We start from the raw sequence: 26,497 nt of genomic DNA, 5'->3' as shown, positions 1-26,497 counted from the left end.
TGAAAATGAGAAAATCACACCCCCCACAGCACCGTACACATACAGAGTCATGTATATATATACGTACCAAATTTCTGGGTAGTTACACACACGTAAGCACAAACATTAAGAGTAGTTGCTTCATTTGCAGAACAACATGCCAATGTAACCATATTCAAGTAAAACGTTTAATATGAATGTTTTAAACAATATGCACTGCATGTGTCTGACAGTCCATATAAAGGTGGCCTGTGAGGACCCTCCCGTTGCCAGGGCTGGGGTTTCAGCAGGTCAGAAGACTGGAGCATGGGCTGGTCAAGGGGAATCCGCATTCTGTGCATTGGTCAAATATGTTACAAAGAACATTCCAGTAAAGTTACAAGTGATAAAAATTAAGTGTAATTGGAAATTTATACATCAAACAGTTCTTAACTGTGTATCTTAACTGTTCTTTATTATAGTGGTGATACACTGCTAAAGGGGGCAGAAGTTTCAAAAATGGGAGCTTTCAATTTAACTTTAGAATCATATGTTTTTCTTCTTATAATCATGCATGTATTGTATGTATTAAAACACAGCAATGAATAAAGCCATTTCATTTGAAAAATAAAATATTGATTTAAATATTTTAAATATTTAGTAGTATCCTCTGGGAAGGAAACCTGCTTTTCATAATAAAATCTTGCGTACATGTATAGGTATTGTTTTTTCAATGTATTGAGTCATCTCTGCTTTTCACTCTTGTCGTCTTTAAAAATCCAAGAGCTAATGCCATGTAATAAATCTGCTTATGACCAAGCCTGGTGATTAACCAGAGTGAAGCCATTCTTAGGCTGAGCACCTCACATGTGAAATAAATGATAAATTGAGCTCAAGGGTTTTCCTGCCAGCCCGACCCTGACACCGCTCTTGCTGTCTTGTCCCCACAGATGACAGAAGGCAGGCACTGCCAGGTGCACCTCCTGGATGACAGGCGGCTGGAGCTGCTGGTTCAGGTAGGTGTCGTCCACGCAGGGATAGCACATCCTGGGGCCTCTGTGACTTCATGGCCTGCATTCAGGCTGATGGATTGTCTGTGCCTCAAAGCCTGTGACTCAGGACTGATGGAGGAGGAAAGGGGGCTTTGAAGTCAAAACACCTGGTCTGTGTGTCACTAGAGCTTGGTGACATTCAGAGATACTGGGGTCCCAATCGTGGCTTTGACACTCAGTAGCTGTAGACCCCAGGCAAGTGACTTGACTTCTTTGAATCTCTTGCTGGTAAATTGGGGAACATAATGCTCCCCTGAAAGGGTTATTCTGAGCTGAAAATCTGCATTCTGCCACATTCCTGCCACATGACACTGTCCAAGTTAAATACCCAGTTTCATAAACTGTGAACTGTGATTACATTGCCTCCCTCGTCTTCTCACAGAATTACGGTTAAAATCAAGCTAAATTCTACACAGGAATGAAATCTCTCTGTAAAATATGTGGGACTACATGAGTGATGATACGTTCATTGCTGGTGCCTCTCTCTTTACCCAACACTTTGCACCAAGGGTCTTAAAAATCATGGACGTCCCTGCTGACAGCCCCACCTGCAGCTGGGGCTGGAATTCGTTCCTTTGACCAAACCTAAACTTTTCCCCCTTCTGCGGCTTGTCCCTACCCACTACGCACAGGCTTCAGTTAGAATGAAAATAGCACAGCCAACAATAGTTTCACCACAGTAGACATTTTAATCTAGATTTCTGCCTGTTTTTCTCTTCTTTTTTTCTTTCTTTTTCTTTCTTTCCTTTCTAATCATGACTATTCTTTCCTCCCCAACTGCACACATTCAACCCTCCAACCATCATAATGAACCCTAAACTGTTTGGCTCAAAATTCAGACAGAATCCACCTCGAACACCCTCCTGCAAACCCCTGTTCTTCCCACCCCTCCTAGTGCAGCGCCCACAGCCACTCAGACAGGCTGGCGTCTTCCCTCAAGCCCAGTGCCGCCTGAAAGCTCACAGGGTAGACCCTTCCTCTAACCGGTGCTCAGTAAGTACTAGTGATGACCATCTATACAGGGGGGACAGTGGCTCCCTACAGAGAAATGAACGCTTAGGCTCTGTAAGCAGACAGGGCTGGGTTCAAACCCCGGCGCTTCCTACAAGCTGCTTAACTCCTCTTGGCCTTGGCTGGCTCATCCATAAAATGGAAAATAAGAACCCGTTCCTCAAAGGCCCATCGGGAGGAAGGAGCGAGGTAATGGGTATGGGGTTGGCCCGGGGAATCGCTGCTGCCGTTAGTTCTGCCGGTGACGCCCCGCAGCTGGGTCTCGATGTTTTCAGCTGGTCCACCAAGCAGCGTTAGTCCACCAGTCCAACAGCGAGGTGTGTGATCGTCCTTGTCTTGGTCACTAGCACCATACTACTTATAAAGGAGGGGTTTTCCAAGTATCGAAGCATTAGCAAGCACAGTGTTACCTTAGAGGAAAGAAGTGAGGTACCGGGCTGAATGGCAGATACATGAAAAGGACGGTCGCATTGCTGTGCCCTTCCCACTTCCTCTCCCTCCCAGTCTCAGGGAATGCTCTGTCGCCCACTGACCTGGGCCCGGGGGTGGGCGGTCAGGGCACATGCCCGGTTTGGGGCTCCATCCCCAGCAGGGGGCGTGCAGGAGGCAGCCGATCCATGCCTCTCATCCATGTTTCTATCTCCCTCTCCCTCTCCCTTCCTCTCACTCACTGAAAATACCAATTTAAAAGAAGCATATTTTAAAAAAGGTATTTAAAGACAAAAGCTGTTTTAAATGATTCTGGGCAGAGGAAGGTGGTAACAATGAGAGAGAGAGACAACCGATTTGTTTCTAATCAGATTTTTATACTTCCAGCCCAAGCTGTTGTCAAGAGAGTTGCTGGACCTCGTGGCCTCACATTTCAACCTGAAGGAAAAGGAGTACTTTGGAATCACATTTACAGATGAAATGTAAGTGTTTCTCCATCCGGTCGTTTTCATGTCTTTACCTTTTGTCCAGACCACCTACTCACTGCCATTCGCAATTAGCAAGAAAAGGGGGAAATGCTCCAATACTTAGAATATGCCCTGCTTAGTGAAAGGTTTTTATGCAAGATTCTTCTCCTAGGTCTATTGCAAAAAGAGAAGAAAAGGAAGGTGGACCATTTTAAGAACTCAAAATATCGTCCTGTTTTAGAAATTTTTAATGAGTTTGCTACTATTGTTTGAATGCACTGTGCCTGCTTACTGGCCTCGGGTATCAGCGAGAGAGATACTAGATGGTCGTTCATTCACATCTTGAAACTGAATAACAATTTGGTGTTGATGGCAAGAAAGTTTGAAGGCAATTTATGGCTCACCCATAAAATATGTATATGGTTTTTTTAGCTTCCAACAAGGTCCATTTTATGTTACGTCCTTACTATCTTTTCTTTTTTTACTTCCATTTTTTATGCTAACTTGAATGTTGTATATATTTGTCAACAATTTAAATCTTCTCTAAAATGAGGCAGGTATATAACAATAAATTTGTGATAATTTAAAACTCCATGTAAGTAAATGTGTTTGGACTTATCAGCGTGTGTGTGTGTCTGTCTGTCTATCTGTCTTTGTCTGTCTGCTTTGTGGCAGCCCAATTCACCTATATTCCAATTTGCCTGTGTTACATGCAGCCTGATACATTATCAGAGAAATTCTCCCTCTTTCTGAGGATAATTCCCAAAGATCTCTTCAAGTATTAAAATTCAAGAAAATGTGTTCCAGACAAACTGTGCTGTCCAACCACCCAGCATTCTGCCCGTAGATCTCCCAGGTTCGTGCTCTTTCGGTTTCTAGGCTCAACCAGGCATCGGGTAATCTCCAAAGGGGTTCATCTTTTTTTCACACCTGTGACTTCTGACTCTTTCCAGCCTGAGGGTTACAAGCCTAGGACCTCCTAGAAATGCCTCTGGGTAGCTGAGTTGTCAGGAGCCATGGAAACACCTGAAAACCTTGGTTCTGGACTCAGGATATTTTCTGAGTAGGGTTTAACAAAGCAGAAAAAAGTGCACTCAGCACCACCTACCTCACTCTGAATCACAAAATTCTCTGCCATGGAGGAGGAAATGCAAACGTCCATTGACCATGTGCTCCAGCTGGAAGCCCAGGACTAGTTCCTGCGTGTCAGTGGTTGACCACACACACACACACACACACACACACACACACGTGGAATCTGCATGTGAATGAAATGGTAGCTAACAGTATAAGACATAAAACCATACTTAATGGCTAAGTTATAGGGTGCGATCTGTACATGCCATAAACACTGTAATTTAAAGAGGTCACCTAAAGTAGAAGCTAAAAGCTTGATAAATATTGGAGTAATTTGTTCATTTAAAAACTATTTCTTGAGTGCCCACTAAATGCTAGGCATCGTTCTAAGCCCTGGGAAGTCAGCTGTGAACAACACAGACAGGCCCTTGCTTTCATGGAGCTTCTGTTGCAATGGGATCATCTAGCAGAACAAATAAACAACAGATAAATGGGGAAATACCAGAAATGACAGTGCTTCAAAGAACATAAAATAAGAGGCCAGGATCCAGAAAAGCTGGGTGCAGTTTTAGGCGGGGTGAGCCAGGGCGGTTTCTGGGAGGAGATAAACAATGAGAAGCGGGACCCGTCCTGTGGATTCTAGGAGGAATTCTGACCAAACCAGTGCAAGGGGTGGGGCTCAGCTTGACTTTAATTTTTTTTTTTTTTAAGAAAAATATAAAAGGCAGTGTGGCTAGAACATACAGAGTAAGAGGCAAAGTGGGACAAGATATTATGTTGGGAGGGAGGCAAGGGATGGACACCATAGAATCTTGGTAGCTGTGTGATCTTGGACCAGTTACTTAACATCTTTGACACTCAGGTTTTCTCACCTGGACAATGGACATAATAACAGTGCGCACACAGCAGGGCACATATAATAGGGCACTGGGATTATGTACATTACATCAGGTAAGCATGCAAAGCCCAGGCACAGGCACACGAAAGGGAGCTTCGTGGCAATAGCTAAGTGTTCAGAAGGCGGCTGGGGGAGGGCCGGGTGGGACTCACACAGCAGGATAACTAAAATTAGAGCTGGCAAGGCAGGTGGCCTTTCGAGGGGACAGGAGATGACATTCCAGGGAAGAGTGGTTCTGTGGGCAGTGCATGGACATGGTCATGAACTTGGTACGTTTTCCCGGGGTGAGGAGCCTGACCGGGCTGTGCAGTAAGATGCGAGAGAGACAAGATCATAGGTGAGCCTGATGATCGTGCGTCACAGAGGTGGGAGACATACCCCTCGGCCACGGGGGGGGTGTCAGATAGCGGAGTGACATGATTTGGGACTGTGGGGTCACAAGTTCCCCAGGCCACAGGGTTCATGGCCTGCTGGAAAAGCGGGTACTGGCCACATGGAAACTTCTGGGAAAGCTCTAAGCTCAGGTGAGCATAAGCAGACAGTGCATAAATCAGGTGTTCAGGCTGCAAGACCTTTTCCTTGGAAAGAAAAGGGATACCATGGGCGACTCCTTTAATGACTCGGCCTCTTCCCCTCTCCTGCCCTGGGATTTCTTTCTAACCCTCTCTTGGGAGAAGGCTGTCTCGCTCAGCGTCTCCTCCATGGTCACCTTTGGTGGCAGTGGCCAGTGTTAGTCTTTCCAAGAAGACTGGCTCTGAAAAGTCCTCATGCCCCTCCCTGCAAGTGGCAGCAATGTCTGTTTTTGAGTTATGACCAGTTTGGAGGTGTCTTCTGGCTCCAGCTGTGTTTATTTTCAGAAGACGTATGAGCTGGGCTTTTTGTTGGGGGGTGAGTGGGAATGGGCCGTTTCCACCTTTCTGGGGAAATGGTCTGGAAATTGCTTCTGTCTAAAAGTGTCTCCTTGGAATGTCTTGGTCACAAGCCTAGTTCTTTTTGTCTGGTAAATATTTTTAGAAAGTATTTTCTTTCAACACTCCCCTTTCCCCGCCCCCACCACAAAACCACTGAGTCGGATCCCTCCCAGGATGCTGCCTGAGCTGCATTTTCCAGCCTAGATGCCACATCAGCTGTTGGCCTTTGGTGATCTTCTCTAAACAGAGGATGGCAGAGCAGAGGTGGACATTTGTCCCTAACACTAGCTAATGTCTGTACCCTAAGCCACAGGCCAAGAAGGAAAGTGGAAAAGTAGAATTGCGCAGTTCCATAATAAACGCAGTGGTAGTGACCAACAAAAACAGTCATGGTCCTATTAGGGGAGGTCGGTGGAGCCCCTGAAATTTACCGTGTTCTGTGTGCAGGGCGAGCCTGTTACCCCTAGAGGGCAGTCACGGCCCTCCTCACTCAGCGGGTTCTGATTTCCTTCAACCTGGTTCCTGTTTTTTCTTCCCTCGTTTGAAAGGGTTTTTGGAATAAGCTTTGTTTATGAAGACATAACGTATAGGTCTTACAACGCAGTTATGACTCTCGATCGGCGTCCCATCCGATGGGCCTTTAACTGACTCAGTTCTAGCCCAGAGGAAGCTGCCTCCCAGGCTGCCCTGCACAGCTTGGTAGATGTCAATGTGGGGATTCAAAGGTCTTTTTGAGGCAGTGATCACGCCTGTTGTATTTGTTGATAGAAGAACTTGAGAAAAGCAGGTTATAAGCTGCCTGAGCTCATGATGGCCTCGGAGACTATGAAATCGCCTGGTAACTCTGATTACGTCTCAGCAACAGAGTGAGGCGCAGTGTCCACTCTTGTTCCACTTTATCCTGTTGGTGAGATTATGGATGGAGTTTTAAAATCTAATTTCTAATTTATCCCTCACAAAATTATCTTATATTACATTTATATGCATATTTTCTTATAAAAATATTTAGTATCATAGTTGAAGCCAGTCCCTTTTGATTGTAGCAATTTGTTTTCATATCTTTCCAGAACTATATCCAAGAAGTTTCATCCATATGTAATAGTGCTTTGAGTGTGCTTCTGAGGCTAACATAATTGAATTATCCATTCTTGGGCATCATTCCATGCAAGTTCATATAAATGTACATTATGTTTTTTTTAAATATATTGGTTTATAAATATATTGATTTTTTAAAATATTATTGATTTCAGAGAGGAAAGGAGAGGGAGAGACAGACAGACAGAAACATCAATGATGAGAGATCCATTGGGGATCGAGCCCGCAACCCAGGCATGTGCCCTGACCCGGAACTGAACCTCAATCTCCTGGATCCTAGGTCGATGCTCAACCACTGAGCCACGCCTGGCTGGGCACATTATGCTTTGTTAATGATGCCACATCTTTCCCATGTAAAAGCAAAAAGCAAAAAAAAACAATTCAGAGTGAGTCTCATTTTCTACAAGAAAACTTCTGAGCTCTGGTAGTATACAATATTTTATGTGTTTTAAGACACACTTTTGAACACCTCTGAAATTGGGATATGCTTTTAACTTAGTGCCATCCTAACCTAGATAAAATGCAGTGTAAGAACCCTTAACTTCCAGTCCTCTATCTTTATGTCACTTTTACACACAACGCCAATACTTCTAAGAACCCCCATTATGTCATTCATATCTTATTTATTTTCATAATATTTCTCCAACGAAAGCTAACAACAGTTATCAGAAGCCTCCATTTATAATTACAGATACAAAAATATTTTTTCCAGTGTTAAAACTAGTAAGTCACAGAGATCAAGCCAAAAGTTATTACAAAAGCTGATTCCAACCCTCTAATCTCATTTTCTTCTGTATTAAAAGTCCTGGGTTCAAATCCTAGCTCTGCCACTTTCCTTACAGAGTTGCTGTTAGATAGAGCATTTGTACATGAAAATCCAGCATAGTTGGCAAGAGCAGTTGCTCAGTAAAGAGTAGCTCTTATTATTAATAAATATTAATATTAATATTATTTATGCCCACTTTCCCTCTCTATTTATAATGAATACAGCTTAGAGTTTTCTGATTTTTAAAAAATTATTTACTCAAAGACCAAAATAGGTTGGAAAATGTCTCCTGGCCCATTATAGATCTTGTTATCATTTGACACCCATCACTATCAGCATGTTCTTGAGTTTTCTGTAAGCAAGCAAAGTGGAGTCTGTGCCCTCTGGGAATTTACCATCCAAAACGGACCAACTAGTTAAACAGCCTTGAAAAAGTCTCGTAAGCAATCCTGAGCTGCAGTGTCAGCAGTCCCTTCCATTTCTTGGAGGTCAAAAGTCGGGAAGAACTGTTTATACCCAAAAACTTGGTGAGGCTCTTAAGTAAATACACAAATATCCAGGGTGAGAGGAAAGTGGGTTTACAGCTGTGGGTATGCAAAACACAGTTTGTTCTTGTATTACTACTTAATTATTGTATTATTTTCCATATGAACAACTGTAAACCTCCTTTTGCCCACCCCGTATGTGTTTAAATATTAGAAAGTTCATTTTATTTGTAGATACAGAAGTAGCACCCAGAAAATAGTCAACCCTATATTTTTAGAAAGCTATAGTAGCCCTGGCCGGTGTGGCTCAGTTGGTTCAATTCCTCATCGGGCCACATGTCCGGGTTGTAGGCTCAGTCCCCGGTTGGAGCATGTGCAGGAGGGAGCCGCTCAATGTTTCTCTCTCACGTTGATGTTTCTCTCGCTCTCCCTTCCTCTCTCTCTAAAAATCAATAAAAAAATTTTTTAAAGAAATAGTATTGTTATCTGTCTGTCTGATTTCATTAAATGACTGAAAGTTTTCCCCTCATGGCTATCTAAAATATTTCAGGTTTTATACTTAATAAGAATTTAAAGATTAATATACCTAATGTCACCTGGTTTTTGAACTCCAAGGCAACCAGTGTTATTTCTTGTTTGTCCTCTGAGAGAGGTTTTAGATATTTATTTATATATACATGCACACCTATGTGCATATCTGTTTTTTAATTGTAGAAGTGCTGAGATACTGTGCTCACTCTTACGCATCTTGCCTTTTCACTTAACAGTGTATCTTGGATAGTGTTCACGTAAGTTTGTAAAGATAGTATCAATCTTCTGCATGGCTGCATTGTATTTTATTGCTCAGGTTAAACTGATTTTTTAAAACAATATCCCATTAGATATTTCAGTCGTGTCGAGCTTTTCCCCGTTACAAACTGCTACAGGGAGCGGCTTCACGTGCAGCCCCTGCGCCTCAGGCGCGCGTTTACCTGGACAAACCCCGGGGGGAAATTCTGCTTGTGAGGCAGGTGCTTCCTACTCTCGGTGGAAATCGATAACGTGTCCTCAGTACCAGTTAACAGGCTGAACACCTGCCGTCCCCGCTGCACGGCTTGGCCGGCACCGTGCGTGACTGAGCCTTCCTCTGAGCTTCTGTTCAACCCTTTTGCTTTGCTTTGCTTCACAGAGGTCAGCAGAACTGGCTGCAGTTAGACCACCGCGTGCTTGACCATGACTTGCCCAAGAAACCAGGCCCAACCATATTGCACTTTGCTGTGAGGTATGTACCCAGACACACCGAGCATCCCCACCTCCCTTCAAGAAAAGAGAAAATTCTGGTGATCAGGCATCGAGAATTAAAAAAGAAGCAACCTATCAAAAGATTATCACGTGAAAGAGATTCTCTGCTTCCTTAGTCTGGGGCCCAAGTTACCACAGATACGTGTAGAACGGTTTTCTTTGAAAATGAAGGGTAGAACCACCTTCCCTTATTACTCCAAGCACCTTGGCTCAGTTTGAAGCTGAAAAACATAAGTAATGTATTTTAATACTAAGCCTGCTTCTGACTCAACATACTTTAGATTTTTTATATTTGAAAGATGGCAAATATTTATTATTACACTTTCTATATAAGTGTTTTCTAGAGACTGTGGAAATAATTGAATGTATATCATTTCACACCTTTATTTGAAAAGAAGATAAAATGCAAACCACTGTTCCCTGAAGGAACAATCAGTGCAAAAATCTGAATTCTGTTTGCAGGCGGAGGGCAGTGGACAACGCTGAGTCCCGACTGTCCCCGCTCCACGCTCCGCTAGGGCAGGTCACTTCTTCCTGAAATGGATGCATTCACTAAATCAATGACTTCTTAAAACCAGCCCATGATGGAAAGAGCTTTTCATGTTCATTATTCACACGGGCCCCAATGGGTGGGTAGCTCGGTTGGTTAGAGCGTTGTCCCGATACACCAAGGTTGCGGGGTTCACCCCCATCAGGACACATGCAAGAAGCAACCAATGATTCATGAGTAAGGGGAACAACAAATCCATGTTTCTCTCTCTCTCTCCCACTTTAAAAAAACTAATCAATAAAAAAAATTGTTGCAGTTATCACACTCTAAGATAAGTCAGGTATTATGAGTAGTAACACCATGTTCTGTACCTAGCTTAAGAAATAAAACTATCAACTTTGCTGAAAGCCGCTCGCCCCACTATCTTGAATTTGATGATAAATTTTGTTTTTCTGGTCTGAAACCAAACATGATGAAATAAGCTAATACAGATTTACCATAAATCTAAGTATGTTTTTCATAAATTCATATCAACTGAAAAATGTTCTTTTAGTCTGAGCCTATATTATTTTTTGGATGTTGAAACATGTTTTATTATATGATAGTGGAGGATCCCTTCTTTCCTTTTTGGGATTTTACACTATGATTACCTGCCAAAATTACATTGATTTCCACATTTTTTTCTTCAACTTCAATGTGTCCCATGAAATCCAGGAGTATGGTAATAAGATGCCCCCCCTTTTCTTAAAGTGTGGGTGGTAGTTACCCTTTCTTCAGTAAACAAAGTGTTGGCAACCCCCCACTTGTTTTTTGCTTTCTGCTCTGAAATCTGGGTTAGAATTTCTTTCTTACCACCAGAAATTACATTTTAAACCTCAGGAATAGGTAGCACGGTGGAGATTTGTCCAGGAGAGTAGCTGGTATGGAAGAGTGTGCCGAAATTCTGAAGAAAAACCCAGGATTTTCTTAGGAGTGTGACGGGAGACCTTGTGTCCGTGGAAATGGAGAAAAAGACAAACATGAGCCAGCAAGCAACAGGGAAAATGAGCATTATAATTAAGCAGGGGCCAGAGAATAAAGAAATTTAATCTTGCATTACGTAGGGAAAATGGCTCAACATATACCAGGTGTTTTACAAAGAATTATGTTATCACTGGAAACATTCAAACTATATGAAAGTACAGAGTGAAAGTAAAAATCACTGTCTGCCAGGTTCCTCCTTTGCCTCTATCCCAACTCCTTCCCCTCCTTAGAGGAAATGAGGGTGCGAAGTTGTTTGGGGGCTTACTTTGTTTTTTACTTGGAGACCTTTCCTTGGAGATATAAAAATCTGCTGTTGAGCCTCCGTAATTGCGCCACCCAGTCTCCACTGCGCTTCTGGGCCGCGGGCGCTGGCCTTGCTCAGCTGCACTTCTCAGCGCAACCACAGGCTTGGTAACCAGGCGAGGTCTTGTTCTTTGACTGCTAATACCTGGTCTATTTTGGTCTCAAAATACCAGGGGAGGAAGCTGTGTCTTCCTTTCTGCACAGTCATTCCTAAGGCCGCCCTATCTTGGGGGGCAGGGTCCTGAGAGCCGGAGCAGCCTGCTGCTTGTCCCTGAGTTTCAGCACTTAGCTCTATCTCCAGAGTGCCCCAGTCACTGGGCGGGACCTGCCCTTAACTACTTCGTGTCTCACACCCTTATCAAGTTTTAATTATTCACTTAATTCTTCCTCCCAAAAGTATAGTGAGATCATAATAGTCTTTGTTATTATTCCAATTAAGTACTTGTTGCTACTCCAACTTAATTGAAGAAATGATTAAGAAAAAACACACACCAAAGCATTAATAGAACTGCCCTGGTTACTGAATGGAACACAGTTCTTGAAGGTCTTACCAATTCGATGGCCATGCTCCCAGGGAAGTCGCTGCCTTCAGGGGCCTCTGGCCTCCTCTTTGGAGAAAATAGAACTGATGGTGACATATCCCAGGGACACCAGCACCGACCTTCCAGGTTGCCTGTGTTCACTGAACGTTCGTTGAAGGACAGAGCCAACAACAGTGTTTGATTCTGTTGGGTACTTGGTCACTATAGGAGCCTGTGGAAATGCGAGGCCCTCTTGACAGCCAGGGCATTGCCTCTTCCATCAGCAAGCCCAGCTGCAGGCACTGGGACCTGGTGCCAGCCTTGTTCGCAGGCACAAAGCTGTACCATCGCTGAGTCAGTGATGCTCAGGGAGACGGGAAAGTACCCCAATGCCAACAGTGGAGATAGGTTCAGTAAGTTATGCATGTTCATAGTGAATAGTTGGTCCTGTTAGTAAGAGATTAGATGAAAAAGTACCTTGCATTTCAGGCTTCTCCAAGGCAGGGCATGTTGGAATCAGCCTGGAAACTTTTCCAAAGACTCGGTCACACCCCTCTCACCCTAAGGTTCCCCACCCACCCCCATTCCTGGCCCAGTGTCCTGCAGATGGTGAACTTGGTCTTGGGCAAGTCCGTTGTGAGAAGAGAGATCAGGAGATACAAAATGATTTTGCGAAGTATTATGCAAACATAATAAAATATCACTTATTTCATTGCGGCATCTATGAAAAAGTAAAATGCCATACAGGTTTGCTTCCAAAAGTTTCCTTTCTATTGAAATGTAGCATTAATCCAGGGCAGGCACTGGGCTAAATATTGTCTCATGGATTCTAAGCTAAACACTGGGGTCCTACAGATTTAGGAGGTAAGACTTTCTCCTGGCTAGTGCCCCAGGATGCAGGGAGCGGCTCAGACACGTGCTGCTTCTGCACAGAGGAAAGAGGCATTTAAGGTGAAGGCACTGAGTTCTCCCTTTATTGAACCATTGTCCTTTCTTCAGTTACATCTCCGGGATATGTGTGAAATATGTGCATGACACGCTTGTGGGTACAGGCCCCATACTTTCTGCACTATAATTCATCTACTCAAGTCTCTACTCCATGAGTCCCATCTCCCCCGGGCAGGCCTTATCTGCTGCTGTAAATTATCTTCCCAAACACACGGGCCTCTTTGGTAATGCAGCCCAGATGTGAGCATTCGAAAGGCTTGATAGTAAGTGAGCAGGCATTTAAATCAGAGAGTAGGGAATTGGGTGAGCTCATGGGGAAAGCTCCCATTCCCTCCTGGGCGGGCAAGCAGAGGTAGCTCGGGCTGGCACCACCCAGCCACACACGGAGCCAAGACCTGGGCGTCCTTCACCCATCTCCTGAATACCTCTTGCTGTCTTTCCCCCTTTCTGCTCTTTCCTCTCCTCCTCCCCTCTTTCCCTTCTCTTTCCAAGTCACCTTTGCTATGCCCTTGGACTATAAGGAGCCAGCAGAGGTGCCCCAGGCGTTGTCTGTGACCCTCAGGCCTGAGACCGCACCACGTCAGTGAAAGTTCTAGTAGGAAGTGTCACAGCAGCTGCAAACAGTCTTAGAAGACGGCTGAGAGCGGCCCCCCTTCCCCCTGGTCTGGGACGCTAGGCCTTAGAAAGAGTAACTCAAGGAAGATCAGAACTAAGCCTGTGGATCCCCATTGTTTGGCCTAACTATTTTTAAGAGAGACAAACACATGGAATACAATCCACCAGATAGAGACCCCGGTGAACATGGAAGGGTGGTCCCAGGTCACCCCAGGAAACGGAGCAGACCACAAACAAGGGGTGCGGCATGACCGAGCTCATGGTGCTGGAAAGGAAGTTAAAGGTGTCAGCAGTAGTCTCTGCGTAGGATGATTGTGGGAATGTTTGTCATTTCTTTTTGCTCATCTGTCTGTTTTTTTCCTACAATGAACACATTTTTGAGCAATTTTTTAATGCAAGTGTGAGGAGTGATACGAGGAAGAAAAGTTAAAATGTGACTAGACAGCCACGAGTTACTTTAATGCTATCAAACAGTAGGTCGTCCAGTAAGAAGAGGACAGGAAACATAATCTCTTCGCAAAGGAATGTGACTAAAACCCCAGGGAAATAAGTGATTCCTCCCACTGTGGCTCAGCGGAGACTGTCTGAGGGTGTGCGGGTCAGCCAGAGCTCTGCTCGCCCACCCATCCCACCCGAATGCCGAGGTCCCAGAGCCCGCAATGTGGCTGTCAGCGGCCTTAGCGTCGACCATGACCTCAGTGGCCTAACCCATTCTTGAATGTCCAGCAATTGGCGAGCAGCCCCCATCTTTGAGGATCCAACATTACCAATTCATGAGAGTTTGAGAAAAACGAAGAATCCTTCCAGGCTTTTCGTGCCTGGTCCCGATTCTGGTTCCCTCCAGGACTGTATTCCCATTGTTCTCCCTGCGCAGGCACCGTCGTGGGAATCTGCTCAGTCTCCTCTGGCACCTGTCCTCAGGTGACATCAAAAGGGCAGAAGGAAAGAATTAGGATTGAGGGATGAAAAAAGCTGTGAGGCAAAGGTTAAAAGCTCGGCCGTTAGTTCGGGGTTTCTCAGTAGCAGCCCTGTTGACATTTTGGGCCAGATGACTTCGTTGTAGGAGCCACACTGTGCGTGGGATGTTTGCAGCATCCCTGGGCTCCACCCTGAGATGCCAGTAACACCCTCCAAGCCAGGACAATCTGAACTGTCTAAGGTTTCTGCCGAGTGCACCCCACCACTGAGAGACCCCGAGCTTGAGCTTCATTCGTGGGTTCCAGTCCCAGCTCTTCCATTTATCAGCTGTGTGGCCCTCAGCCCCTGTCAGCCTGTTTCCTCACATAAAACAAAGCTGGAGCTGGTAGTGCAGGGGTGTCAGAGGATGTGGGTGTTGGCATGTAAGGTAGACCCTCGATAAACGATAACTATTTTTAGGACATAAATAATAGAGACGGCCTCAACCACATGTTCAGTGGGTGAAACACTGGTAATGTGATCTACGGTGTCGAATATAGAAGTGTTGGGACTGTTGGCTTGGGCTAACCCCCTCGCTTTGCACTGGTGGGAGGGGGACCTCACTGTTTGTCTTCTCCATTCACCAGGCCAGCCCTTCCCGCCCCATCCAGCTTCCTCGCCTTTCCTGCCCTACCCTCCTCCTCCGAGCACACGCCCTCCTCTCCTCTGGGGAAGGGGGCTGGTAGGTTGAAGGCAAGAAGCAAGCCCTTGGATTCACCTGTGACCCTGACACTTCACAGTTGCCCGGGGCAGAAGGCTCCCTCCCCGTTTGGACAGGTCACCGCGAGGCCCTTCCCCTCCTGGGCCTTCAGCCCTTCCCTGGAGAATTCTAGGAGCGCCGCTGTGGGGGAGGAGCCGCAGGTTTCCACAGGTCCACGCGAGGGCCGTCTCGGTCCTCCGGGCTGTGCCTGGCGGTGTAGACGGGGAATTTCCTGGCAGGGGACTCGCCAGGACTGTACCCCTCCCGAACACAAGGGAGCCCACGGGGCTCACACAAGCAGGGCGTCAGAGCCTGGAGGCGTGCGGGGCGCTCCAGTCACACGTCCAGCCTCAGCTGCTCTGAAAGTGCGGCTCTGCCGGGCAGGTCATTACAAGCAGTGAACAGAGATCTCCCTGCTCAGAATGCGGATTAGGATCTGATGGAAATCTATTTACGCAGGGGGCCGCAGGGAGTGACTAAAATTAGCCTCAGCCGCTGAATGAAACCTGGATGAGGCGTTTTAATTGAGACCTCACTGGATGCCGGTCACAAACTCAGCATTGTTCAGAATGCGAAATAATTGAGGGACTCTTGCCAATTCAGCTCCTGTCTGAGTGTCTCTCAGACAGCAGAGGCCCTGGGACACAGAGCAAACACACTCAGTTGGGAAGAAAAAGTCATGCTGGTCAGAAAAGCTGTCGTGTCGAGCGACTCTCCCATTCTGTGCTATAATACTTCTGTAGCATTTTGCTTCCTTGAAAGAAAGAGCTTGGGAAAGATACCTGGAATTTCCATCCTTGTTTTTACAGTTAAAGTTTTAAGGAAGTTCCCAGCTCGGCCAACGCCTCTGTCACAGTCCCTCGGTAGAGAGATGATGACAGCAAGCACGAATCACCGCCTCGCTGGCTGCTGAGCCACCAGCATCACTGGGTGGGACACATTAAACATCCCTCCTTTGTCTGATGTGTGGAGCAGGTGAGGAAGGTGAGACACTGAGGAGCCAAGCAGCTGGCCCAGGGCCCCAAGACCCATCATAGTTGGAGCTGGGGGTCCAATTAGTACCTTCCCAAATCCATGGCATTGACTTCGACCGTGATGAGTAAATGCCACAAGGTGAAAATACTGGCCACCCCCACATAAGAGACTGCTAACGGACAGCCCATGCCAACCAGTGTCTGCCCTGTGACATGCAGGTGTTGTCATCTGGCTAACACGTCTGCCTCCCCTCCAAGTTGTCCCTGTCATGTGGTTGAGGTGGGATGTTCTGTTATCACTCGTGAGTGATTAGGTGAGCACCTGTCCCATCAAAACGGGAAAAATGTTAATGGAGGAGCTTGAAAAGTAGAGACAAGACTTCCCTAAGCCAATTCTCTTCTCCAGAAATTATATTTGTTACGCTGTATGAGATTTGTCTCCAAAACACATTCCTAGTCAAAAAGCCTGGGTTCATTTTGAGGCTTATGGGAAAATTTAGCCATGGGCTCATCTGCACAGAATCTTGGTGAAACTGCTCGCAGCAAGCATGCAGAAAGGACACAGTATCCTTCTGCCAAAAATGGGCCGAAACAAAAGGCTTTAGTCTATGAGTCTGGGATCGTCCATGTCGCTTGACGAAGGAGCCCTAGGGTTAGTTTTCAGGTTCAGGTGCATGTTGACGGGAGCCTGGGAGCCCTCTCCCAGAGGACCATCCGTACTGTCACAAACTCCAGAAATATGAAGTCCTGACAATGGCCCCCTTGAGGGAGGGATGGGATCGTGGATTCAGGCAGCAGGTAACCAGATGCCAAGGAGGAAAGGCAGCGAGCAGCCGGCAAATCGCCAGAAAGCAGTGGGAAACAGGATAGGGACCTGGTTACTGGAGCTAAGGCATAGTCGGGGGTCTGGGCTGCAGGAACAGGGTGAGCCCAGGTTCCAGCGCAAAGGTCTCTGTTCAGAGCTGGAGAAGCCACAGGTGGTTCGGTGCTCAGCCACCCAGCACCCTGCTTATGGTTTCTTAAAGTTTAGGGGGACTAGCAAGAGGATTGGTCTGGTTCATAGACCCTTTCCCTGGAGGGCCCTTCCTCCCCGTTACCCGGTGAACTCATGCATTCTTTAAGACTCAGCTCAGTTGTCCCAGCGGACACTTAGTGTCCTATGACACTTAGTCCTATGGATTTCAATTTGGCAGCCTTCTCTTCTCCCTCTCGAGTCATGAACAGAGTTCGTTGCATCCCTCCCTGGGCCCTGCTTCACTGCATGTGTGTATATCTCATTGTATTTGTTGCTGTAGGAAGACATTGTGTCATATTTGTTTGGAATATGAACTTTGGACTCTGACAGGCCTTAGGTGGAGCCGTGATTCCTTAGGTGGAATCACGGCTCCACCACTTCCCACCTACATGGGTTGGGGAAGACTCTCAATACCTCAGTTTACTCATCTGTAAATGGGTTTATGATTTGCTATCTGTAGCATCTGGTTGTGCTGAACATTAAAGGAAATGCACACAGCGGCTGCTGTGTTATCCCTTGCACATGGGAAAGTCTCTATTAATTTGGATTCTTTGGTTGCCAGGAGACTTGAAGGAAAACTGAACTAACAGGCCTCAGAATAGATAGGAATCCAGGCAGGGCTCGAGGGAGCAGAAACCAGAGGACAATTTCATCAAGGTACCACTGGCAGGACCCTAGGCTCCGACTGCCTGTGGTCTTCAGGTCGCTCTGGCTCTATTCACATTCCCGGTGAAAGGGTCTGACTGCTTGGCTGGGTCCCATGCCCGTACCTGGGACAGGGCGCTCAGGTGAGTAGGAGGAATGTGCCCTGCTCTGTCACATCAGCCAGGGTCCCTCCCGGTGTGACTCCTACTGTAGATCACTGAGGCTTTACTTATGTAATAACACACATTTTTTTTTTTAATTTTGGAAACAAGGAAAATACTTGAAGGACTGGATTTTCAATATTAAGGAAGTATGAACTTTGTTAGTGTGAAAATTCATTGAGGTTATGCTTTTAATACAATCCTTCTTTGCTGGAAATATATATTGAAGTAATTAAAAGCGAAAGGGAAAAAGAATTACCCAATTTTGGCAGAGAAAACAGACCCTGAGTTCCATCAGTCTGACCTGATACTTTCATAGGGCAGGGAGATGACTCCCTCTGGGCAAACCTTTCCCTTCTGAGACTTTCCTTCCACTTTAAAAAAGTGTTTCATAGGTAAATAACAAGTTTCTCACCTTATTTACTCCCACTGGTTCTGGTTCTGGTTTGCAGCAATGAGAACAGACGAGCTTGTGTGTGTTCACTGGGAGTGCTGCAGCTCTGGTTTCCTGGCCTGTGTCTAATGCCATTTGAGCTGCAGGGCTGCTGGGGGCTTAGCTCCCACGTACATGCTGGTTGGAGGAGAGGCAGCCAGAAGGAGGCTCACTGTGAGCATTGCCTGTGGAGTCCCAGGGACCCAAATCGGGACCTGGCCCTGCCATGTAGGCCCTGCTCTCACACTCAGTTTCCCCGTCTGTGAAGTGGGTAATGGTAGCTTCTGCCCCTGGGGTAGGAAAGCTCTGAGCTATGGCCGGCACTCCCGAGGGCTCCGGAGACAGTGGCCGGGGCTGCGGCTGGGCCCGCAGGATTCCTCCGTGGCCGGCGATGAAAGTACACGGTGCGAACGCGAAGACAGCAGGAGGCCGCCACTGCCTCGCTGAACTGGAGGGTCCTTCGGCTGCGTGGAGCTGGGTGACACGGGCCTTCCTGGGCCTCCGGCCTTGGCCGCCATCGCAGTGACCCACAGCCCTCCATCTGCTCCATCAGCGCCTGCCCTGGACCTCTGAGCTTCCTCCCCGCCTCCTGGCTGCTGCCGGGGCCTCTTCCCGGCCCCACTGCTTCCCCTGACCTGCCTCCGACAGGCTGACTCGGCCGGTGTGTCCCGCCCTCCCAGCGAGCAGTGTGTGGCCTGCAGCCTCTCCAGCCCCCGGAGCTGCTCTTGGTCAGCTGTCCCGCCCAGCGCTGGCCAGGGCAGAGCTGACGGGAGAGCCGGGTTCTGAGGAATCCCGTCGGGGTGGGAGCCAGGGTGTGGCTGCGTATCAGCCAGGGGAGGCGTCTAGGGGAAGCATCTCCCCGATTTCTCGTCATGCTTCAGAACCCCGTTTCCCCTGCCTTCACGTAGAGTTCAAATCCCACCACGCCCTTAACCCACTTTAACATAACGCCAGTTTTGCTGAGTAGTGAGCTTCCCGAATCCTGTCGTGTGACAAGCACCCTCTGGGCGCTTCGTATCGCTCTTACTTAGATTGCCCCCTAGGTGAGAGCTTCACCCCCTCGGTAGACTAAGGACCTCAGACTCAAAGCTGAAGCATTACATTCCAGGAAATGGACTTTTGTCCAAAAAACTGTTGAATGATTGTTAAAATTTATTGAGCGTTTTACACATATTATCTCATTTAATCCTTCCCCAAACCCTGTGAACTGCACCCATTTTAGAAAAGCCACAGAGAAGCTAACTAACTTGCCCAAGGCCACGCATGAGCGGGGGCTCTGTTCCAGATCTTCTGGTTCCAGAGCCTGTTCCCCCAACCCTCTCCTCCCTCCCTGCCTCACTCCTTAACTTCCTCTCTCACAAACCTAACGCTCATCAGTCTTCATTAACCTCACTTATAAGTGAAATAAACCCTTGTAAGTAAAAATATAAAGTAAAAGGTTAAGGTGGGTGGTGCGTGGCCAGCTAAATAACATCTCAGACGGTGAATAAAGAAAAACTGGATTTATTTAAGGAAAGGGGATGGGGGTGGGGATGCCCACAGGGAAGGGCCGCACACACTGAGCCAACGCATTGGGTCCATGACGGCAGCAAAAGTACACTTGGGACAGTGAGACAAGGAAGGGCACAGAAGAGGCAGCAGGAGAGTGGCTGGGCTGCTCTGGCCGCTGAGGAGTCAGAAAAGGGGGGCCGTGGGGACAGGCTCAGGGGGTAAGCCCGGGACGAGCCGCTGCTGCCCACTGCCCCCCTGGTTGCAAGTCTCCTGGGGTCCCTTCCAGGGAAGAGGGGGATGGAGATGGCGCTGGTGGCTCCCCTGGTTGGAAGTGCTCAATGGGTGCTTTGTCTTGAGCATATTTATCTTTTCCTTGCAGGTGGGAATCTTAGAGGAGGTCTCAGGGGAAGGTCTTAATAGAATATTCATCAGCTCTCCAGGTGCTCTTTCAGCGTGGTGGCCCCCACTGATTGGTCGGTGCCAGGGCACAGGGTCATTAGTCGGTGTATCTGGCCCTGAGGCAGCCACAGCACCACTTGTCTGGTTTCGCTGCTCATCTGGGCCTGGAGCTGAAATACAGCTTAGGCCTAGATGTCATCTTTTGGGAGGAAAAGTCAAGGGACCTAAACCACATGGCCAGCGATATGCTGGGGGAGGACGGGTTCCCCTGGGGACAAGGTTCTTGCTTTCCCAGTTTCGCCCCTGCCCCTCGCTAGGCATCCGGGGCTTCCTGCCCCGTGAGCCTCTGTGCCTGGCCCATCGGCCTTGCTGTGCTCATGTCTGCCTAACATAAAGGATTTACTCTCTTTCTGGAACTTCTCTTGATGATTCAACATTAGAGGTGGGATTTTTCAAATGATTTTACCATCTCAGTGATAAAATCTTCCATGGGCTTTTTTAGTTTTATTTTTTTCTTAAATGTTCTGTCATTGTTGAACAGTGGGCGGTGGGAGTGAGCAAAGGCCCGAGGCCTGGCATGATTCTGCAGAGCCAAGGACAAGCTCGTGCCATGCCAGCTTGGCTTCATCTTGACTCTCACTTGTTTGAGAGCAAGCCCTCTTTCAGGAAAGAGCTGTGAGCTGTCCTGGGGCCTTACATTCTTTCTGCATAATTCATGTGGGGCTCCAACACTAGGGAAAAACTGAGCCTGGGTTGGCCCCCGCCCCCACCCGAGGCCACCAGCTTCATCCTGCCCTGATTATGAAAACAGAAACTGTGAAGGGCTCCCCTACCCTCCCACATGGGGCTATGGGCTCCCCACACAAACAGCGTGGGGAGATTGGGGCCCAGAATGCTCTGATTTGCATGAGAAAAGACCAAGGTTAAGTACTGCCAAGAGTTTGGCTTCCAGCCAAGGGAAAGCCCTGAGCCTGGAGCCATGACAGGGAAGATGGAGGGGTCTGCTGAAACCCGCTGCCTGGGTAGGTAGGCTGGGCGTGGGGCCCTCACACCTCCCGGGGCTGAAAGCCACTGAGCCGCCAGCAGGCCGCAGGGTTCAGTTACACGGCCTTCCTCCGCCGACCCTGCTTTCAGCACTAACGCGCACTGCCTGAGGCATTACGAGCTCCCAGAGCGTGTGTCAAAGAACGAGCAGCACAGGTCAGGTGGGGTTTGCAGTTGGGGGCCACTGTGGGTTCACTTTAACTCGCCCACGGACTCAGCAGACCCCTGAGAGACTCTATCTGCAGACATGCACAGTCTCCTGCGCACACGTGCTGCGGACTCTGGGAAAGGGGAAAAGCACGAGCTTCCCTTGGTTTCTTAAAATCCTCTCTCTGCTTAGGGGGAAATTAAAGGAGGAAACGAAATCATGCTGAGAGAGGGGAAGAAACCTGAAGAAACTAGCTTCTGTCACTGTTTTTCAGATTTTACATCGAGAGCATATCGTTTCTGAAGGATAAGACCACCGTGGAGCTGTTTTTCCTGAACGCAAAGTCCTGTGTGCACAAGGTAAGGCGCCGTTGGCTGCCTCTGGGAAACGGCTCCAGAGCCTGCAGGCGCGGAGGGAGGGATGGTGCTGCCTGTGTTGCATGTTCCAGTGAGAAAAAGGCCATAATCCTCTCCCACCCACCCCCACCCCCAAAATGACAGCTCTTCTCAGATTCTGAACGGGGAAGACAGCCCTCTGCCCAGGGCCCATGTTCACACACAGCACCCCTGCTCCGTGCAGCTAATGCTCCGAGGCATCAATCAGGCGTGCTTGCAGCCTCCCAAAGCCAGACCAGGATCTCTCCCAGCAGAGCACTCCCCGCGTTCAGCATAATTCAAACCCAGATTGTTGAGGGGCCTCTGCTGGAGCCAGCACTTTAAAGCAGTGTCTCAGTCAGCGGAATACTACTCGGCCCTAAAAAGGAAGAAAATTGTACCCCCTGAGACATCGTGGATGGGCCTGGCGAACATTATGCCAAGTGAAGAAGCCAGTCAGAGAAAGACAAGTACCATGTGATTTCACTCATATGTGGAATCTCACGAACAAACTGAACTACCAAGCAAAATAGAGACAGACTCACAGATAGAGAGCAGGCAGGCAGCACGGGGGTTGGGGGCTGGAGGGATTGAGGAGAAAAGAGAGAGAGAGAACTCATGGACATGGACAACTGGTGATTGTGCGGGTGAGGGGGGTGGGTGGACGTGAAAGAGGACATAGAGGGGATAAATGGTGATAAAGTAAAATAAAATAAAAAATATACACCAGGGGGGAAAAGCTAATTTCTGAAAAATAAACCGACACACACACAAAAAGCAGGGTCTCAGTTACCTGCAATGAAGCAACTTTTTTTCTCTTTATGGGCACTGGGCTGCTTCCACATCTTAGCTATTGTAAAGAGCGCTGCAGTGAACATAAGGGTGCACGTATTCTTTCAAATTGTTTCAGGTTTCTTCAGGATAAATTCCCAGAAGTGGAATTACCATAAGGCAGCTCCATTTTTAATTGTTTGAAGTAACTCCACACTGTTTTCCACAGTGGCTGCCCCAGTCTGCATCCCACCAGCAGTGCACCAGGGCTCCCCTTTCCCCACACCCTCACCAGCACTTGTCATTTGTTGATTTGTTGATGGAGCCATTCTGACAGGTGTGAGGTGATACCTCAGTGTGGTTTTAATTTGCATCTCTCTGACGATAGTGACATTGAGCATCTTTTCATGTGTCTCTTAGTCATTTGTATGTCTTCTTTGGAGAAGTGGCTATTCATGTCCTTTACCCATTTTTTAATTGGATTGTTTGGTTTTTTTGGTGTTGAGTTTTATAAGTTCTTTATAAATTTTGGATATTAACCCCTTATCAGATGTATTGGCAGATATGTTCTCCCATTCAGTGGGTTGTCTTTTCATTTTGTTGATGGTTTCCTTTGCGGTGCAAAAGCTTTATAGTTGGATGTAGTCCCATTTATTTATTTTTTTATTTTATTTCCCTTGCCTGAGGAGATATATCAGAAAAAATATTGCTATGAGAAATGTCCAAAAGTTTACTGCCTATGTTTTCTTCTATGATTTCTGTGGTTTCAAGTCTAATATTTAAGTCTTTAAGCCATTTTGAGTTTATTCTTGTATGTGGTGTAAGAAGGTGGTCTAGTTTCACTTTTTTTGCATATATTTCTCCAATTTTCCCAACACCATTAATATCTTTAGCCCACTGTATGTTTTTGCCTCCTTTGTCAAATGTTAATTGACCATAATGGCATGAGTTGATTTCTGGGTTCTCTATTCTGTTCCATTAATCTGTATGTCGGTTTTTATGCCAGTCCGAAGCTTCTTTGATTACTGTGGCCTTGTAGTATAGTTTGATATTAGGTAGTGATTTCTCCAACTTTGTACTTCTCTCTCAAGATCATGGTTGCTATTCGGTGTCTTCTTTGGTTTCATATACACTTTTGGAATATTTGTTCTAGTTCTGTGAAATACACCATCAGTATCTTGATAGGAATTGTGCTGAATCTGCAGATTTCTTTGGGTAGTATGGACATTTTAATGATGTTAATTCTTCCAACCCATGAACATGGTATATGCTTCTACTTACTTGTATCTTCCTCACTTTCTTTCTTCAGTATCTTATAATTTTCTGAATACAGGTCTTTTACATCCATGCATAAATTTATTTCTAGGTATTTTATTCTTTTTGACGCAATTGTGAATGGGATTGTTTCCTTAGTTTCCCTTTCTGATACTTCATTATTGATATATAAAAATACAACTAATTTCTGGAGATTTATGTTGTATCCTACTGCTTTACTGAATACATTTATCAATTCTAGTAGTTTTATAGTGGAATCTTTAGGGTTCTCTCATGTAATCTGCAAATAATGACACTTTTACTTCTTCCTTTCAAATTTGGATACCTTTTATTTCTTTTTATTGTCTTCTGTAGCTAGGACTTCAGTACTATGTTGACTAAGAGTGGTGAAAGGAGACATCCTTGTGTTGTTCCCAGTCTTAACTGAAACACTTTTAGTTTTTGCCCATTGTGTATGATGTCAACCTGGGTTTGTCATATATGGCCTCTATTATGCTGAGGTATGTTCCCTCTACTCTCACTTTGCTGAGAGTTTTTGTCATAAATGGGTGCTGAATTTTATCAAATGCTTTTTCTACATCTATGGATAGGATCATGTAGTTTTTACATTTCATTTTGCTTATGTGGTGTATCATGTTTATTGACTTGTGGATATTGTACCAACCTTGCATCCTCAGAATAAATTCCACTTGATCATGATATATGATCTTTTTAATGTATTGCTAGATCTGGTTTGCTAACATTTTGTTGAGGATTTTAACATCTATGTTCATCATGGATATTGGCCTATAATTTTCTTTCTTTGTGGTGTCTTTATCTGGTTTTGGAATTATGATAATGCTGGTCTCACAAAATAAGCTTGGGAGTCTTCCTTCCTCTTGAATTTTTTGGAAGAGTTTGAAAAAGATGTGTTAGTTCTTCTTTGAATGTTTGGTAAAATTCATCTGTGAAGTCATCCTGTCCAGGGCTTTTGTTTTGGGAAGTTTTGTGAATACTGTTTCAATTTCACTAGTTGTAGCCTGTCTATTCAGATTCTCTGATTCTTCCTGATTCAGTTTTGGAAGATGGTATGTTTCTAGGAATTTATCCATTTCATTCATTCTGTCCAATTTGTTGGCATAAGTTGTTCATAATAATTTCTTACAATCCTTTGTGTTTCTTCATTTCTCATTTTATTTATTTGTATACTCTTTCTTTTTTTCTTGGTGAGTCTGGTTAAAAGTTTGTCAATCTTGTTTATCCTTTCAAAGAACCAGCTCTTGGTTTCATTGATCTTTTGTATTGTTTTTTAGATGCTACTTAGATTATTTCTGCTCTGATCATTATTATTTCCTTCCTTCTACTCACTTTGGGCTTTGTTTGTTATTCTTTTTCAAATTCCTTCAATTATAAAGTTTGGTTGGTTATTTGATCTTTTTCTTATTTCTTTACATAAGTGTGTAATGCTATGCATTTTCCTCTTAAGACTGCTTTCCCTGTGTCCCACAGATGTTGGATTGCTATGTTCTCATTTTCATTCATTTCAAAGTATCTTTTGATTTTTTCCCTTGATCTCATTGTTAATCCATTCATTGTTTAGTAACATGTTATTTACCCCCCATGTTTTTGTCTGTTTTTCAGGGTTGTTTTTTTCTCGTGATTGATTTCTAGTTTTATAGCATTATGCTCAGAGAATATGCTTGATATGATTTCAATCTTCTTAAATTTATTAAGACTTGTTTGGTGTTCTAACATGTTTATCCTAGAAAATGTTCCATGTGTTCTTGAAAAAAAATGAATATTCTGCTGCTTTGGGGTGAAATGCTCTGAAGATCTCAATTAAATCCATTTGGTCTCATGTATGATTTAAGGCCACCACTTCCTTGCTGATATACTGTCTGGAAGATCTATTCATTGATATAAATGGAGTGTTAAAATCCCCTACTATGACTATATTACTGTCAATCTCTCCTTTTGTACCCATCAAGATTTGCTTTACATATTTAGGTGTTCTTATTATTGAGTGCCTAAATGTTTACAAGGGTTATATCCTCTTGTTGGATTTCTCCCTTTATCATTATGTAGTGTCTTTCTTTGTCACTTACTCTAGCCTTGGTTGTAAAGTCTATTTTGTCACATATAAGTATTGCTACCTCAGCTTTTCTTTTCTTTTGAGTGAATTATCTTTTCCATCTCTTTACTTTTAGTTTGTGTGCATCTTTCATTCTGAGGTGGGTCTCTTGAAGATAGTGTACATATGGGTCTTATTTTCTTATCAGCTACCCTATGTCTTTTGATTGGAGCATTAAAGCCATATGCATTTAAAGTGATTATTGATAGGTACATATTTATTGCCATTTTATTTATTAACTATGTTCCTCTGTTTGTTTTTTTCTTCTTCTTAAAGTAAGCCTTTTAATGTTTCTTGTAATACTGATTTGGTGGTACAAACTTCTTTAGGTTTTTCTTGTCTGGGAAGTTTTTTATTCCTCCTTCAATTTTAAATAATAACCTTGCTTGGTAAAGTAGCCTTGGTTATAGGTCCGTACTTTTCATCACTTTGAATATTTCATGCCAATCCCTTCTGGCCAGAAATGTTTCTGTAGAGAAATCAGCTGACAGTCTTATGGGAGTTCCCTTGCAGGTAACTAATTGTTTTCTCCTGCTACTTTTAAGATTCTCTCTTTGTCTTTAATCTTTACCATTTTAATTATGATGTGTCTTGGTGTGGGCCTCTTTGGGTCCATCTTGTTTGGAACTCTCCACATTTTCTGGACTTGTGTGCCTTTTTCTTTCACCAG

General features: G+C 45.5%; 1 protein-coding gene across 1 annotated transcript in view; it reads left to right on the top strand.

Annotated features, from left to right (window-relative positions):
- The window catches only part of FRMD4B (FERM domain containing 4B), a 138,219-nt gene that overhangs the window by 22,505 nt on the left and 89,217 nt on the right, over positions 1–26,497 (top strand). The window contains exons 2-5 of the mRNA XM_087825112.1: positions 909–974; positions 2,838–2,932; positions 9,318–9,410; positions 21,572–21,656. Of these exons, the coding sequence (XP_087681238.1) occupies positions 909–974; positions 2,838–2,932; positions 9,318–9,410; positions 21,572–21,656 (339 nt within the window). The remainder of the gene's footprint in view (positions 1–908; positions 975–2,837; positions 2,933–9,317; positions 9,411–21,571; positions 21,657–26,497) is intronic.

Source organism: Miniopterus natalensis, chromosome 15 (genome assembly GCF_054644295.1).
Source record: "Miniopterus natalensis isolate mMinNat1 chromosome 15, mMinNat1.hap1, whole genome shotgun sequence".
In the NCBI taxonomy this organism is placed as follows: domain Eukaryota; kingdom Metazoa; phylum Chordata; class Mammalia; order Chiroptera; family Miniopteridae; genus Miniopterus; species Miniopterus natalensis.
This window is presented reverse-complemented; position numbering and strand designations above follow the sequence as displayed.